The sequence below is a fragment of the Solanum stenotomum genome, chromosome 11 (assembly GCF_019186545.1).
Source record: "Solanum stenotomum isolate F172 chromosome 11, ASM1918654v1, whole genome shotgun sequence".
Taxonomy (NCBI): domain Eukaryota; kingdom Viridiplantae; phylum Streptophyta; class Magnoliopsida; order Solanales; family Solanaceae; genus Solanum; species Solanum stenotomum.
Window position 1 is genome coordinate 56534220 of NC_064292.1, and position 18554 is coordinate 56552773.

At 31.2% G+C, this 18554-nt stretch overlaps 2 protein-coding genes across 2 annotated transcripts; one reads left to right on the top strand and one right to left on the bottom strand.

The window, feature by feature from the left end:
• The first annotated feature begins 5089 nt into the window (after nucleotides 1-5089).
• LOC125844283 (U-box domain-containing protein 4) lies at nucleotides 5090-7727 on the top strand. The gene is made up of 2 exons (XM_049523554.1): nucleotides 5090-6545; nucleotides 7214-7727. Exons 1-2 carry the CDS (start codon nucleotides 5232-5234, stop codon nucleotides 7274-7276), a joined length of 1377 nt encoding a protein of 458 aa, XP_049379511.1. The 5' UTR covers nucleotides 5090-5231; the 3' UTR covers nucleotides 7277-7727.
• Nucleotides 7728-10646: 2919 nt separating this feature from the next.
• LOC125844314 (inositol transporter 4) lies at nucleotides 10647-14608 on the bottom strand. Its single transcript, XM_049523604.1, has 7 exons — nucleotides 14499-14608; nucleotides 13638-13841; nucleotides 13128-13198; nucleotides 12702-13037; nucleotides 12499-12606; nucleotides 11768-12379; nucleotides 10647-11298 (listed from the first exon to the last, which is right to left on the bottom strand). Exons 2-7 carry the CDS (start codon nucleotides 13768-13770, stop codon nucleotides 10825-10827), a joined length of 1734 nt encoding a protein of 577 aa, XP_049379561.1. The 5' UTR covers nucleotides 13771-13841; nucleotides 14499-14608; the 3' UTR covers nucleotides 10647-10824.
• Nucleotides 14609-18554: the final 3946 nt, after the last annotated feature.

The following is an 18554-nucleotide window of genomic DNA, read 5'->3' on the forward strand; positions in this document are numbered from 1 at the left end:
TTTGTAAATACTTCAAACCGATAACCAAACCAATAACATATTTCTTATCGGTTTTTGGTTAATCGGTTTATGGTACTTAACGGTTCGGTTTTCGGTTTAACCAATAAGAAAATACTCATATATATTATATACACTATAAGAAAATTTTCAAATAAACCATATGATTTTTCCAGTATTTGGCATGAAAGTAATAATCATAAAAGTAACAATCATTTTTCTTGCAAGTTTAGACACTAGACACATTCAAAGGAAAAAGTGTGAAAGTAACAATCGTTTAACCATTAACAATAAGACTAGTAAATTTAGTATAGTCTTATTGGGTTATCGGTTTAACCATTAACAAAAATTATAAAACCGAAAACCGAACCAATAACCCAATAAAAAAATTTGCAAAACCGTTTAAAAACCGTTAGCCCAATAACCCAATATCAATAAACCAATAGTGTTTTTTTCGGTTCGGTTTATTGGTTAAATCGGTTTTTGGACACCCCTAATGGCAGCAATAATAATTATCTTGTATAAGACTAACTAATATTAAAAAGGATTAAATCAAAACAAAAACTAAGAGAAAAAAAGTAGAGTTTCATGATCTTTTTATGGAAAGATGACTAATTTTATATACTAGGAGTAATATTTAGTTTGATTGTTGAAAAGGACAAAATGAGTCTATTTATTTTTGAAGGTTTGATTTTAATTAAACAGTTAAAAATTATTTTCTGTGATTTTCACAGCGAAATTATTTTTGTATTTTTTTATTAAAAAAAAAGAAGTGGTAATTTAAATAATATCAACACTAAAGATATTTATTTGTGCAAACTACACGTTTAAAATTAAAAATCATCATTAGGACCACCAAAGATAAGAAGATCTCCAATATTCTATGAGTGAATAAATACAAGAAAACATTATAAAAGTGGAGCAAAAGAGCCATCATTGACCTCGTAAAATAAATCCTAGATTATCGACGTAGATTATTGTGAGATAGTTGAAATTCTTTCTTTACTTAGAAATTTCAGATATGAATCTTGAAAATAGAAAAATTCGCTCTTAAGAAACGAAACTAGCAATGAGAAAATTCAAATTAGTTGAACTTCAATATATACAAGTGATCACCGAATAGAAAATCGAAAAAATTATAGATATTCCTAGTTTAACTGCGACAAGAATATCATAGCCACTAATTACAACATAGTAACATAAAGTTTCTTGCTTTCGTGTAGGAAAACTAACTTAAGACTAGCTTAAAGTTGTGATGATTACTTTCACTAATTAAGTAATCATGTTCACACATGTACTATGTACTTGCTAAGTCAAAATCTTTTAATCTTTATAAAAATCTTTTTAGTTGGGTGGTAATTATGATCTTGATCACTTCCACTAATTTACTAATACCACTTTAAAAGGGTAGGAGTATTACCACGTTTACATGTTTTTATCCTTTTCACCAAAGTGATAGTCATAATCATGGTAAATTGCACTAAACCTTTTTGGGTTTTTTCTTCTTATCACCTCATTTACCTTAGTAGAGTAGTAAATTTGGTTATTTCACCACTAAAGTGAGTGGTAGAATTGGGTGGATATTCCCCGCTCTCAATCATAGATTTCAATTTTGTTTTAATTTTGAAAATGGAAGAACTTTAGTTAGAAGGCGTTCAGGGGTGGAACTAGTATGTTAATTATGAATTTGACTGAATTTAGTTACTTTTGACGCAAATCATGTGTTTGTACTAAAAAAAATCACTTAATATGTATGAATAGTTTATCAAGAACTCACTCAATTTTTAAAAAAATTTAGAACCCATAAACTCAAAATTCTAGCTCCACCTTTGAAGGCGCTTTCCGGCAAAATTAGCTCATAGAAATATGTCTCGCGCAACTCACCTATGTTTGAGTTGGTTAATGAATTGCTCATTTATTAACTCGATATTTTTTAACTCTTTCAATTCAAACTTATTTTAAAAATTAGATTGAGCTTTCTAAATATGTATCTCAAATTAACTTATAAGAAATCTCATTATAACTTTAAACAAATAGAAAAATTAAAACTTGATAATAGTTGAGCTAGATAGACAATCCATTGCTTATGCTCATCTTAATTCTTGATATATTCCGTCTCTGCCTAAGTAACCTTTGAACGGCTTAATAATCCATTCGTTTATTAATTTACTCAATTTTAACTCTAATACAGTTCAATCCACGTATTTAACACTATTGACTTATCATTTTACTGGCCTCTATATGATGCTAATCTGAATTAATTTGACTACTTTAGTTCTAATTAGATTTCCAAAAGTACACATAATTAGCTTCTCTTTTAATTAGATTCCCCAAAGTACACATAATTAACATCTCTGACATGTCAAACCTTAATGTGATTTACTAACCCTAATGTTTAATTAATGGATTCCTTGTGGGACAATATATATTAAAATACGGGACAACATAATCTTTTATTTTTTCTATCTAATTAATTAGTCGTACAAATTTGTGATTAAGTTGGTAAACAACTCACCGATGTTGCATTTGAACAGAACAAATCACTAATAAAAAAATTAAATAAAAGCAATTGAGACCAAATATTGGCATTATCCTATGGTTCAATTATAATCTATTAAACTATAGGTTTTATTTAATTTTTTTATTCCATTATATGCCAAAAAATTCTAATAAAGGTTCCTAGAATGTTTATAAAGTATCTGATTACTTTTTTTTATGTATAATAATAGTAATAATAATAATAATAATTTGGAACTATCCATGTCTATCTTCTAATGATTTTAAGTGCTAGGAGACAAAGATATATGTAAAATTGGTTAATTATTATTTTAATAATACAAAGAGTTTTTAAGTACTATTTATTATAATATAATGAAGTTTGTTCTTTTGACTAATAAGTTGGCAAAAAGAATCAAGCAAGAAGAACTTTCTATACACTATGTTATTGAGTTTTATATACTATTTACTTATTTTTAATTGAAATATACAAAACATATATTTTGATAATAATTATAATTAAAGCTCCATAGCTTGTTGTAGTTGTAATTAGAAAACAAAAGATACATTGAACTAGCTTTCTTTTAAGCTAAAATTCTAGCTTTGATAAGAGATAAAGACATTCACGATTTATGAATTTAAAATTTTATTTTTTTAAACATATTAAATTTAAAATTATTAGTAACTTTTACATATTTAGTATATTAACTTTAACATCTTAAACTTATTATTCTAGTAGTAGTAGGTATTTTATTTTTTCCCTTTTTCTAATACAAATTGAAAAAATGACAAGTAAATGTATGTACATTTGATAAACTTTGAACTAACATATAGTACACTGTAATTTATACTATACTGTATTTTATGTACTTTTTATTTCTTTATTTATATATTTTTCTTTTTAAAAAAGCACAAGAATCCATAAATAGCCGGTCTCCAGCCTGCCACCACGTGTACAGAATGAACAAAATTTCTTGAAAATTACGTATACAGTACACTCTCTCCTGCATGGAGTACTTATATATTTTGCTTACGTTGAATACGATGAAATATTTTAAAATTAAATTTCAACAAAATTTATATCGTATTTGCTTGGCGTTATAAATATAAATATATATATAATTTAATTTGACTTTAATTGTTATAATATTCTTCAATTTTGAATAAATATATATTTAAATTTATATAAAAAATTAAATAAATAGATAAAACCGTATATGTGTTAACTTGCGTCGGTAGTCTATTTTTGATCGTTAATAAACACGAAGAGGACACTGTATTACAAGTTGTCAACACGTGTCAATTAAATATAACATACCAATTATAATAGCTTACTTGATTTTTGTCTTAAGAATCTTTTTAACCTATTTATTCACTCTTTTTCTCACTTAAATTAAACGATGAAATATTAACACATTTATTATATATTTATATATAAGATAATTTTAATCTTATGCAAATAGTATAATTTTCTATTTTTCCGAGTATCGTTCTATATATAAGAAGGTAAATTGTCATTTAACTTATCAATGTAGGATTATCAACATCTGAGTTTAATATCGAGTTAATAATAATTGAATAAATTATCCTATAGTATTAATGTACATTAAATATACAGTCTTTTAATTAATGATTAAAAGATTAGCTTTGACTAAAGCTTTTTAAAAAATTATTTTATTGGTTAAAAAGTGTAGAATAATTTTCTTTAAATTTGCTTTCAGTAAATAAGTAGTTATATTCATTATGATTATAATTTTGGTAAATTTGAAAAATAAACTGGTCCATGGAAAATGAGAGTGACTTAATTGAGTGGTACGACGTCATTTCATTCTTCTTCACCGACTCAAAAACACCTACTGTACAAAAAGCAAGCTGCTAATATCACAGCCCTTTTCTTCTTCTTTTTCTCCTTCCAATGTTTCGTGTACGTGTTAAAATGTTGATTAAATTTAAATTTTCAATTCATATAGGAGGATAAAATACTTCCTAATTAATATAACTTTATAATCAGACAACTCAAATATGATAAAACTTTTGTTAAGAATAAAAAAAACACGTACTATCATACCGCAATCTTATTATTACTTTTACTCTAACTTCCCCTACTTACCCATGGGAAACCTTTAAATTAAGTAGGAAGGTACCATTTAGTTCCCTTTTGAGTTTTGATTATAAACTTTGAAATTTTGTGAAAGTTCTAAAACTTTTTGTCTTTCGTAAGGTAGTAATGAATTTTGTGTATATTTTATTCTTTTTCAGATTTTATTTAGTTAGATTTCACTAAATATATTATTATTATTATTATTGTTATTGTTGTTATTATCATGAAAGTTTCAAATTTCAAAAATTGATTTGAGCAAATTTTGTAGAACTTAAAATATTTGATGATTGAATTTTTAAAATTTATGATTAAACATGAACGAAGTTATTGTATTATTATAGCGAGCAAAATTCAGTTATTTTTAATACTTAATAATTAATAAAAAAAAATAATGGTTGTGATGTTAAATAGACAAGACGGGCATGTTATTTTAGCACAAAATCTAAAAAAAACCATAGCCACCAAATCCACTCTTCCTATAAAATTCCGCCATTTTTTTTATCATTTCTTCAAAGCTCTCCTCTCAAAATCCGCCATTAAAGCTTACTGTTAAACAATGAAATTATCAGCTTAAAGAAAACCCATTTTACAAATTGCAATCTTTTCTTCTTCTCCGGTTTGTGATTCACAAGAAAAAATGGTTTCACTTGAAGATTCTCATTCTCATAACAGTGTTTCTAATAGTGCCCATTTTGGCCAAACACGGCCTTATTACTACACCCCACCGCCGTCTTCCATTAAAATCAACCGTTCAATGGGTCGTTCTATGAGAACTATCCGGTCAACTATTTTCCGTACTGATTGCTCTGGTTCTGAACATTCCGGCGCTATTTCTGAGAACATGACAGATTCTGTTATCGATATTCGTCTAGGTGAGCTCGCGAAGAAGCCTCCGGTGAATAGCAAAGGTTCTTCTTCTGATGAAGATTATCTACAACTTTCTCAAGTTTTCAGTGATTTCTCAGCTTGTAGTAGTGATATCTCCGGCGAGTTACAGAGGTTAGCAAGTGTTCCTGTTTCGGATCTGGTATTAACCCAGAACCCGAATTCTAAACCCGAACCTGAACCCGAACCCTGTTTAGGGTTTCTAGAAAGGGAGAAATTTTCAACGGAGATAATCGAGAGTATCTCGCCGGAGGATCTTCAACCGACGGTGAAACTTTGCGTTGACAGCTTACATTCTTCATCTGTTGCAGTGAAAAGATCAGCGGCAGCTAAATTAAGACTATTAGCGAAGAATCGAGCTGATAATCGAGCGTTAATTGGAGAATCCGGTGCTATTCCGGGGCTTATACCGCTTCTCCGGTGTACGGATCCATGGACACAAGAACACGCAGTTACAGCACTCTTAAATCTTTCGCTTCACGAGCCGAATAAGGTTTTAATCACTTCCTCAGGAGCTATAAAATCGTTAATTTACGTTCTGAAAACCGGCACCGACACCTCGAAACAGAACGCTGCTTGTGGGTTATTAAGCTTAGCTTTGATTGATGAAAACAAGCTTTCAATTGGTGCTTGTGGTGCTATTCCACCATTAGTATGTTTACTTATAAATGGAACAAATAGAGGGAAAAAGGATGCATTAACAACACTTTACAAACTTTGTTCAGTGAAATTGAATAAAGAAAGAGCTATTAGTGCTGGTGCAGTAAAGCCACTTGTTGGACTTGTTGGTGAACAAGGAAATGGTTTAGCAGAAAAAGCTATGGTTGTTTTGAGTTTATTAACTGGGATTGATTCGGGGAAAGAAGCGATTGTTGAAGAAGGTGGAATTGCTGCACTTGTTGAAGTTATTGAAGATAGTTCTGATAAAGGAAGAGAATTTGCTGTGTTGACATTGTTGCAGCTTTGTATGGATAGTGTTAGGAACAGAGGGCTTCTTGTTAGAGAAGGTGGAATTCCTCCTCTTGTTGCCTTGTCTCAGAATGGTACTGCCAAAGCTAAACACAAGGTGAGTTTTTGAATTCTTGATTTACCACCTATGTTGCTCGGACTCTTCAGAAATATTGATGTACTCGTGTTAGTAAACAACATGTATTGTTTACTATTGTTTAAAGACTGAACTTTTATGGCATTAGTAATTTAGTATTAGTCCTAGTAAAGAACCAGTAGTATCTTTCAAATTATTACTAATGATTATTGCAATTGGTTATGAATGTTGCTAACTTATACCAGTAGTTAATTAAGGGGTTAAAGTTTGAATCAAAGATTGAATTTTTAATGGCTATTATGACAAGTTTGAACTTGTATAATCATAGACATGTCATATGCTGTGTCTCAATAATTTGATATATGAGTTTTGGAAGATGGGTATGTGGGGGAGGGGGGATGTCCAAGAAATGAAGAAAGAAAGAAAGTGATATTTTTGAGATTACAATTGTATGGTTTGGGTTTGAGTATTCTCTACCCTTCCTAGATCTCACTCGTAGGATTACACCGAGTATGTTGTTGTAGTTGCAGTAACGTATGGAACAAATACTGCTGCAATGTTGCTTTCAATGACAGTGATGTTGTAGTCTGCTTATGCATTTTTGGTCCAAGAAATGAAAGTTGTATTATTCTGAGTCTATTCTTGTAATAGAAAGACCTTAATGTTTTGGTTTTTTCTTCTTCTTGCAGGCAGAAACACTACTAGGATACTTGAGAGAACCAAGACAAGAAGCTTCAAGTTCAACTCCTTGAGTGTGAAAAATTGTAGTTTTAGACCTGTATTTCTACTGTAATGGTTTTGTTCTGTGTATAGGAACAAGTGTTTTTAAGAGTTTGTACAGAGTGTTCTATTAAATAAAAAAATTATATGAGAAGCTAGTGAGGAAAAACTGACCTTTTTTTGACTAGGTATTTAGAGGAGGGGTTCTTTATGGCCCTCTTTAAGTATTAACTGGTGCTGGTTTTTGTGGGAGCAGATGGTTGTTTGCCTAGTTTTATTGTTTTCTTTTTGGTTTGGTGAGAATTTGGGTTAAAATCCTCTAGTTTTGTTTGTGAGGTCCAAGTTCTTGTAGAAAGGTTACTAATTTTCTTGATTTTTAGTGTGTGAATATCAACTAGCATAGTATGCTAGAAGTTGTTTTTTCCCCTCTTCTTGAATATGAATATATGCTAAGTGTATGAAGCAACATATTTTAGTTTCTTATAGTTCGATTTTTGTTACTATCGGTTGTTTCTTGTACTTTCATTACTTCTTTTTCTGGACTGCTTTGAACTGTTTTTATTTGAGCGGTGGTATATCGAAAACCACCTCTCTACCTTTGAGGTAGGAGTAAGGTTTGCGTATATTTTATCATCCTCAGATGGGTCTTGGTTGGATTATAATGGTTATGTTGTTTTTTGTTTGGAGCAACATATTTGATCATTTGTGAAATATTTTCATGATTTGTGAACATCAGAAATTTCAAGGATTTTGTAGCTCTCTATGCACAAGTGAGCATCAGATGCTTGTGTTTGGTTTTAATAGTTGTACAAAAGAAACCCCACCTCCCCCCACTGGACTTTATACCATTCTTGTTGAAATAGTGTATCTTTAGATTTTTGTCCACCATCCAGATACTCTTACAAAGGTCTCGGGTTTGAGATTTGAAGTCTTGGGTTCGAGCAAAGAAATTTCTGATAGGGGTGGTTCTTCTTGTTTAAAAAGTAATACGCGATACAAATTTATCAAGTCAGTAAATTTTGAATAGTAAATGATTATTAAAGAATAAAGAGGCTTCTACGCTCATCTTTGTCTTTGTCTTATGTTACTGAGTGACTTTTAGCTGGCAAGATTTGCTTAGAATTTAGTCAATTAAGGTGGGTTTATATTTAGTTGGTTAGCTAACCATTTATTGGTCCTCCCACCTTTGACCCCTTTTTTCATGATAATTTTTAAGTAATCGTGGTGTTTTAGCACAGCTTGGTACGTTGACTAATTTTACGAGAGACTTGTAACTTTAAACCAATACAAACATCACTTAATCGTGTCAACAAGGTTTGTTTGTATTGAAATTTGAACCCGAGACTTCGTATTGAGCCCATTCTTTAATCAATTTGTGACCTTTTGAGCATCCTCCACCCCCACCCCTCATGTGCTATGTGGTCCTCCTTTATAATTCCTCTTTTGAAATCATTATTTTTTTTCTTTTAAAGTTTTGGCATGCTCTGATCTGAAACTGTTAGCTGATAAGTCACTGAAATGACTTGGACCTCTCTCCTTTTCATTATTGTTCCTGCTCCCTTCTCCCATAAGGTGTACAGAGAGAGGTATTCAAGCGCGTTGCAATTCTAAACACGTTATGATCGACTATATGAATCTCAAAAGTAAGGGGTAGTTTTGGTCTCCTTATTGGAGACTATTGAAGGACAATGCTTTTATTTTTAGTGTAAGTGGCCATATGCCTTGATAGTTCATAGAATGAAAATGCCTAGCTAGAGAAGCTAGGTACAAGTTATTTGGTTTATGAAAATATGGTAAAGTTTTAAATAAGGTATAATATGTAGCATTTAATTTAGCCTTATCAATTACTAAGAGATTTTGTCCTCATAGGTTTTATAGTCACATGCTATTAATTTGCTCTTCACTTCTATAGAGAGGTATAGGGGAAGCTAAGATGAAAAATGAAATGTTCGAAGAAGTTGAAGAATTGGATGCTCTTTTAATATATGTTTTTGCTCGGATCTCTCAAAAATGTTTGTGCTCATGTCGAATTTGATAATCGTGTTGTTCGGATCATCTATAGTGTAACTTGTCCACTAAAACTTGGACATAATGGAAGAAATCATTAAGAGTTTTTGCTTTTACTAGAATTTGAACCTGAGATCTAATGATTCTCTAACTCATTTGACCACTAGGTCATATCTTTCTATGCAGGATTATTTTTGAAGATCCCGAACAACCGAACGGATAACTATTAGTAGGATTTAGGAGTACTTGTTATATTTGGCAAAGGGGATTGAAGGATGTGTAGGGTAGGGTCCTAGAAAGAAAGGGCTTTAGTGCAAGCACAGAGATTTTATATATGATGAATAATAATGGCAGCCACCAACCCCACATAAGATTACCTCGTTTGGTAAAAAATAGTAGACATTGTCCCTTTTTATTATGATGAAATGCATTAGCTGGCTCAACACAAACAGCTTGTCATTTGTCTTGATGTTTGGATGGATCATTATTTCCCTCCTACATCTTTCAATTTTTCTCTCAATTATTTAACTAAATAATACCCTTTTCCTCTACTAATAATCTTTTTTGTGATTTTGCTCATCTTCAGCTTATCGAGAATATGATCTTAGATGGGAGGTTATGAAGGTCACAAATTATGATAGAATGTTAGTTGGTAGTTGAGAGTTGTCTTGCTTTTGTGCAGAATAGGCTTTGTGGTGGTTTGGTGCACATTACCCGTTTCTCCTTTTATATCAGTATTAGTAGCACTTCGATTATCACATTATTTGACTATTGGTATTTTATATTTGTGTTTTAGTTAGTAAAATTATTTTAATGTGTGTTACTTGAGTTGAGAGAATCTTTCCAAAACCGTTTCTTTATCCCTACCTTAAGATATGCATACACTCTATCCTCATAATGCCTCATCTATGAGATTACACTGAATATGTTATTGTTAAGCTTTTGTGTGATTGTCTAAGTTGTTGAATTTTGATTAGGTGAAACCACTTCATTTAGTCTGATTTTACGCAATGCAAATTCATATTAGTAAAAATCATATAGCTGAAACAGTGGCTGCTTGCAAAATGCTACCATTTTATCTTAAATCCGGCCCAAAAATACATGGGCTTGAACTAATTTTTGGCCCATCTAAATTGTCTCTTATAAGCATTTGGTTATTTCAAAAATAACACTTAAATTTTGTCCTTTCTGACTAAAAATCTTATTAGAAATAAGAAAATGGTTACATAAGTTTTGCAAATAAAATGAAGTCATTTACTAAACCGTTACGCAAAATAATTGTAAATTTGTAACCATTACTTTTTAAACAGAGAAACGAACTAAGAAAAAGAAATCAGAAGGACATAAAAAAAATTAGTTTGAAAAATGAAAATGACTATCAAGAACATTCTTGGCTAAAAAAGAAAAAATGTACCATATATAAAATCTCTAATTGAGAGACCAAGATATTTATACTCTCTGATCATCTTATACTATATAAATCATCAACTAAATAATCAGAGATTTTTCACCATAATCTCTAATAAATCAGACACAAATTACACACTAATTAAGATTATGGACTAAACTAAACTTAGCTCGTATCGGCTTTTTCGCCTGTTTTCTTGCGAAAAAATTTCGGTTTATAGCCTTTCTCAAGCATTTTTTCAACTTGCTCAAATGGTAGGCCTTTAGTTTCAGGTACCAGAAAGTATATGGCTATTAAACCAATTGTTGAGAATCCAGCAAATAGAAGAAATGTACCAGCTGAACCAATTGCCTCCGTTAACGTCAAGAACGTCTCACTAACGATAAGATTGGATACCCAATTGGAGACAGCCGCGATCCCACCACCAATGCCTCTGTATCTTAAGGGGTATATCTCTGAGTTAACGATCCACGGGGCTGTTCCCATTCCAGGAGAGTAGGATATGATGTACAAACCGAGAAGCATCACTGCAAAGAACCCAAACTTGCTAGGACAACCTTTAGTGAACCATTCACGTTTTTCTGATCGACATAAACCTTTAACGTTGTCATTTAGAGCTAAGCATGCACCAGGATGATACTGATCACAGAAAGTTACCGTCAGGACCAATAGTAGATACGCAAAACGAAGGCCAAGCATGAAAATGCAATGCAATTAGCAACAACACAACAACAAAAAATCCAATGTAATCCCACAGGTGGGGTCTGGGGAGGTAGTGTGTACAGAGACCTTACCCCTACCTTGAGAAGGTAGGTAGAGAGGTTGTTTCCAGTTGACCCTCGGATGAACGAACAATGAATAGCCATGCAACAAATGCAAGATGCCGTATGCAAGATTTAGCGTTAGCAGTATTGGCCTATTGTCACAAACTTGACTTGTAGGCTGATTTGAGTTTGGGAGTGTCAGGTTCTAAACCTTTACTTCATGTTTCAAACTGACGTTTACTTCGTATATTTTCAAGCATTGACATATTTTATATGGATTCAATAATGAAAAGGAAACAGATAAGAACTGCAATGTATAACGTCAGAATCAACAAAAAACTTACTTTGTTGTTTCCATTAGAGCAGAAAGCACAATCTGAGGAAGCCTGCAAGCAACTCATACAGTTCCAGGACGACACTCCTGGAGCATTTAGAAACGCCGAGCATGTGGAATTTGATCCAAAGTGGTTGGATTCGAAAGCACTGATTCGTGGGGAGTGTATAGAAGCTTGCATGAAGAGCACGGACAATACCACTAGGCACGTTATGATACCAAACATGGAGACAATCATCAACCTTCTTCTTCCGTACCTATCGACAAAACACATACTGATAATGGAGCCCACAGCATTGAGACCGGACGTTATGAGCGAGAGAGCTAAAGCTGTCTTGTTAGAAGCAAATCCAGCCAGTTGCACAATAGTAGGACTGTAGTACATGACCGTGTTGATTCCGACAAATTGTTGTGCCACCTGGACTGTAATACCAGCATAGAGACCCCGGCGAACAATAGTGTTGCTCCAAGCACTCTTGACTTTTGAAAACACACCACCCCCAAGGAAATCTTCATCAGCCTTCTCTACTTCAATGGAAGTCTCCAATGCTTTCATCTCGTCTTCGACTTCATGAGCAGGATAAATCTTCTCTAAGATAGCCCTAGCTTCATCTTTCTTGTCCTGCAGAAAACGTCAACGGACATGTACAAATTAATCATGGCAATGACAATAGAATCTACTAGACAAACGTGTCTTTGAAATATCAGCTAAAAAGAAACTTAAAGAGGCGATAGGCTTACCGCTCTATACAACCATCGGGGTGACTCGGGCAGAGACAGCATTAGGATAAATTGAACAAGAGCAGGAATACTAGCTACGCCAAGCATCCATCGCCAAGTTCCTTTGGTCTAAAATGTGATCAACAATCAGTTAAAACATTCGGAAAAAAGAACATTTCCATTGGACTAAAAAACTGCAAAAGAGATTCAACGTGTATAATTACCCTTGTAAATGCTAAGTTGATAAGATAAGCTAGAAACTGTCCTCCCGTAATTAGCAGACCATTTGTGCTAACTAAAGCTCCTCTAATCCGAGCCGGGGAAGCTTCTGATATATAAAGAGGTGAAGTCATAGAAGCCATTCCAACTCCTAAACCGACGAGTACTCTTCCAATAATTATCACCCAAGGTGCCGGGGCAACTGCCATGACGATCGCACCGATAAAGAACAAGATATCTGCTAAAAGAATTGATTTTCTCCGACCATACTTGTCATTGAACCATCCACCAAATGCTGCCCCGAAGATGGCCCCTGCAACAGCCATGCTTACTATGGTTTCCTACACAGTTATGAGGATACAGTCCAAGTTATTTCATTTTCACGATATAATCAAATTGATTTAATGTATAAACCAGAGTAAGCTACTTACTTGCAACCAAGTATGCTTATCAACAGATTTGAAATCATCCCGAATATAAAGCAATGCACCAGATATCACACCTGGTTTCCAAGAAAATAACATTAAGCCAAACTTTTGAAAAAAAATGACAAGAAACTGTACTAACAACATAGTGTTGAACACGGGCGGAGCTACAGACCGTGAAGGGTGCACAGTTAACCACATCTATCGGAAAATTATTCAGTGTATTTAGGTCAAATATCACTTGTTATATACATATATACTAAATATCCAATACCTTAAGTGAAATTCTTAACTTCGCCACTGGTAGTTAGAAAGTCAGTAAGCAAGTAGCCTTATAGCAGTATCATAACCAAACAGCCTACGAAGAGTGATCAATTGACCACCCAGTGTCAGAATACGACGTTCTATATATAGGTCAAATATCACTTTTATATACATACATACTAAATGTTGAACACCATTAGCGAAATTCTCCACTATAAAAACAAGAAAGTACTAAAAGGAGTTGTCTTTTACCAGTATCATAACCAAACAACAGCCCTCCTATACCAGCAGAAAAGGCGAGACGCATAATGTAAGGCGTTTTCCATGAAGTCCTCCAACATTCTGTAAACTCCGTCTTCGCAGCTTTGTGAGGAGCACCCTCCATAGTATCTCAATCTAGTTCTCTACTTTACTCAAAAAGAATTTTCACAAGAGAAATCTTCACAGCAAATTACTCTGCCAACAACAAAAACTCACCTTCAAATACTCTAAATCACATACAATATCCAATACAAAGCATCAAATTCCTTTCTTTAATACAAATTGCACAAAAAAAGTAGCACTAGGACCAAAAAAAGTAAGATTCTTGATCTAATAATTGATCAAACAAGGAAATTCTTTTACCACGAATGGGCATTGCTCGAGGAGAATACAAATTAGTCAGACTCTAATACAGGTAACGGGGCAAGATATATGCTTATGAGAGGAACAAAAGAGAATCTTTAGCACAAAAATATCACCAATTTCTACAATGGATATACTTATTAAACAATTCATATTCCAACTTATCCAAAAACAAAGCAAAGACAGCTAATACCAATTTTATAAAAGCAAAAATTGACAAAAAATTCTAACTTTATTACTATATATTAACAAAAAAACACCATTTGATTCTCTTTTCTAGAATTATATTTACAGAGAAAATAAACAAAGATACCTATGAAATCAAATCAAATCAAAATACATTATACAATCATGCAGAATCAAAAAAAAATAAAAAATGGACACAAAAAAAACAGAGCCCAAAATTACAAATTTATTGTATAAAAAAACAGCAATAACAATTGGAATTGAGAATTACAACAAGAAAAAACCATTAAAAAAAAAAAGTACCTTAAGTCAAGTTGTCACTTTTTTTTCCAATTTTTTTCTGAAAGAGAGTCCACACTCTTTTTTTCTACTTTGATGATTAGATATAAAGTGAAGTTTTGTAGATATATATAATGTGTAAAACTCAAGTCAAAAAGCAACAGAAATTTTGAGTCAAACTCAAATCTGATTAAGATTTTATTATATGTTTATCCTCTTAATTATTGAAGAAATATCACAATTAGTTTATTAAAATTCCTAATATAGAACTCGGAAAGTAATTTGTTTTAGAGGGTAGAGGTTGGATACCGTATGTTTAATAATTAAAACTCCTATAAAGTGTCAATAATTATAAATTCATATTTAGAATAAATTTTTTTTATATAGAATTACTAATTTAAATCGTGAGTTCACTTCTAATTTGTTTTGTAGCTTTTTTTTAATACGATAGATATGCTAAAATTAGTTATCTTTTCTCCTCTAAATTTTAGATTTGACTGTAACAGAAACAGACATCAAATGTATGAGTCTTTTGAAGGATTTCAAATAATTATGTCTTAAACAAAAGTGATCGATGTAGAAATTTGTGTTGCACTTCTATTCTTACTATTATTTCGTTTCTATTTTATGAATATCGTGTGTGTATATGATTGGACAAACATTTCTTATTGGTTAAAACTAAAGTTAGCATATATCTTAATTAGTTTGATTATTAAGTTAATTTGTTGACCAATCAAAAATCGATAAATCAAATCAATAATACATAAAAACATATCAAATTGACCGATACACCCCATAATTTACTAATCAACCATAACGACATTTTTCCATGATAAGTGGAGGTTTTTCCTCCTTCATTTCAGAAGAAAACAAAGGGAAAAAAGATAAACTAACAAAGTTGATAATTGTTCATAACACAAAAGACCAAAACTAAAAAATAATTAATTATAGTATGACTTATGGGATAAGTATTGAGAACAAATTTAATGCATTTGATACTAGGAAACTGTTTTTGCATTGGTGCTGATGCCAAACATTAAAGACTTTATGGTATTAGGAAAAACAAAGAAAAAATCAAGTAAATTAAAAATGCACCTATTACAATTTGTTTAAAAAAATTATGAATAATATGTAATCGATTATTGACATATGAAAAATATTGAATTCCAATGAATTTTTTGATGACTAGATTCAACTAACAAATCATTGAAGAGGAGCACATGTGTTGTTATTTGTGTGTTTGGTGTTTGAAAATCTATAAAATTACTTGTTAATAAAAATGGGATAAAATGACTATTAAATTTAAGTATTTATCATTATGTCTAAAAATTATATTTGATAATAAAGGCATAACTTTATTATTTTTTAAAACTAAACTCATCAACAAACATCATGTTTCATCATGATTTCAACTCGAAGCACTTAGCTCTGAACAAAATCTTATTATAGGCAAAATATTGATGTTATTCAAAAAAGCTTAAAAAGTAAGAGTTCCTTTTAATTAATTCTGGTATGAAAATGTTTTTTTTGTTAGGTGGGTGGTTGTTACCTTCAAAAAGATTTCTTTATTTAAAAAAAAAAACATCATGAAGAACATAACTATTGGCATATGTTCAAAATATCTATATCTAACCAATTGGTATTCATGTTTTTTTTTAATAATTATTTCTTCCTTTTCTTTGTGATTTTTGGTCCATATTATGTTGTTTACATAATAAAAGGTAAAATTAGTCAAGAAAATGACATTTCTTTTGTCCTTTATTTAGGGATTTACTGTGTATTTTGGCATTCTTGACATTGATACTTTGTCCTTTATAGCTTAAATTATTAAAAATATTATATTTTTAATTTATTCAATTATACTTTTGATACTAACGTATCTAATTTATTGAGGTTATCACGACAAATATCCTTATCTTAACCTCAATATCTCAAATAATTCAAAGTAAAAATAACATATCACTATTAAAATAATATATCGAATAAGTATAAATCCTTGCACTACAATACAACTGTATTTTACTATAAAATAACCTAAGAAATTATAATAACCCTGGAACAACTAGACTAGTGTGGATAGAATCTTCATACTTGATTGTTTAATAAATTTGTGTCGAAGATTAAGTAAAGTTATAATGCTATGTTTTAAAGAAAAATAATAACCTATTATTTTAGGGTACTTTCTTGATTGAATATTGTAATCATCTTTATTTGGCATTGGTGTGAAATTATGGTTATTTAGATTTAGAAGAATTTTAGGTATGCCAATAATCATAAAATAAGGTAAATATTGTTGATTGTGTAACAACGACAATAATAACATATCCAATGAAATTCCATAAGTAGGGTCTAGGAGGATAGAATGTACGTACATCTTACAATTAACTCATGAAAGTAGAGAGGTTATTTTCGAAATTACTTAATCATAATAAGATAATTTTTCATGTTTTGTTAAGACAAGGATGAATTGCTTTAAGGAGTTCCCAATGCCATCATAGTACTACTTAGTAATTTTTTTTATTTTTTTTTCATATCTTGTAAATATTTTAGGCGTATTTTATTTTATAAGCAAGATAAATGACGTATTTGTTCTTGCAATACGCGATCAGAACATATAGTTTGTGAGTATTCAACTCGACAATTACGTTGCATATAGCGTGAAGTCATACTGATCTATTTTGTATTTCTTTTCCTCACTTGTTTCCAGCTTTGAAAATGATAATCCAACACGATTCATGAATACTTTAACAAGACATCTAAATTGAATATAGAAATATTATCGATGTATCCCTTTTGTGCAAATTATCCACATCCATAAGGGCCCAAAAAATCTGGCCCATTATATACATATTACCTCATGGAGTCATGAGCATACAAATATTTTTAATGTAATTATTCCACAATTTATGTTAATTTTAATAAATATTAGATTTGAATCGATAAGTTCATAATTTTAAAAATATAATGAATTCAGTATATAAATTTCATGTCATTAAATTTATGTAGCAGTAAGAAAGACAACATGGCCAGTATTGCAGGTACATTAATTTGCTATGCAACATGCATGTGTCTTGCTAGGGGCGGACCTTAGTTATCGTCAGTTCGAACTCGATCGATAAAATTTAAATTTTGAATATTTATTTTTATCTTTGAATATCAGTTTCATAATTGAAACATAATAAAATTGACTTTCAAAATCTTATAATTGAACATATTAATCTTTTTGAATTATGAGATATAAAAATTAATATTTGTTAAAATTATAGTAGCTTTAACATAAAATTATTTAAGTTGTATGGATAATGTTGATTTCAATTCTTACAACTTTTTAATTTTAATTTTACATGTTTAAAATCGCAAGATTAAAGAGCATTTTGATACATTTTGTACATCTTTAATTTATCACAAGATTTTTTTTTTTTACTTTCTCAAACTTCGTGTCGAGTCATAACTAGACAAACAAATTAAAACAGAGGAAATATAACCTAACAAACAAAAGAAATTACAAATATTTCGATAAGATTTCTCGTGAATTAATTTAGATTATATATTTAGCTAAATCAATCTAACATATTAAATTGAGCGGATCAAAATTGACTAAATTAAAAAACAAGTAAATTAATGACTTCTTCTTCTATGATCGATCAATATAAACATCAACAACTACGAATTGGATTAGTTTTTTCTCAACTTCACTAGAATGACGTGAAATTATATTAGTTGGATTACAAAGCGGATATCAACTATCTCACAGCGGGAGCAACTTGTCTGGTCTTGTGGTGCACTCATTCCCATTACGATAATGAATCGACCCCCAACTTGAATCGAGATCAAGACTCCTTACAACTCGCACCAATCACGGCACTGAACTGCCAAAGATTGATTGAAAAGGCAGGCCTAGTGACCCTCTCCCCCCTAACCACATATCTTCTCGTGTTCATAGCTCGATTGGAGGTCAAGACTATGGTCCGTAAAACTCATGTATATCAAATTGGGCCAACTAAAAAATATCCGACCCATTTAGAAAAAGCCCATTTAATGTGACCATCTGTTCCTTCCAAATTTGCTCAGTTTGTAGAA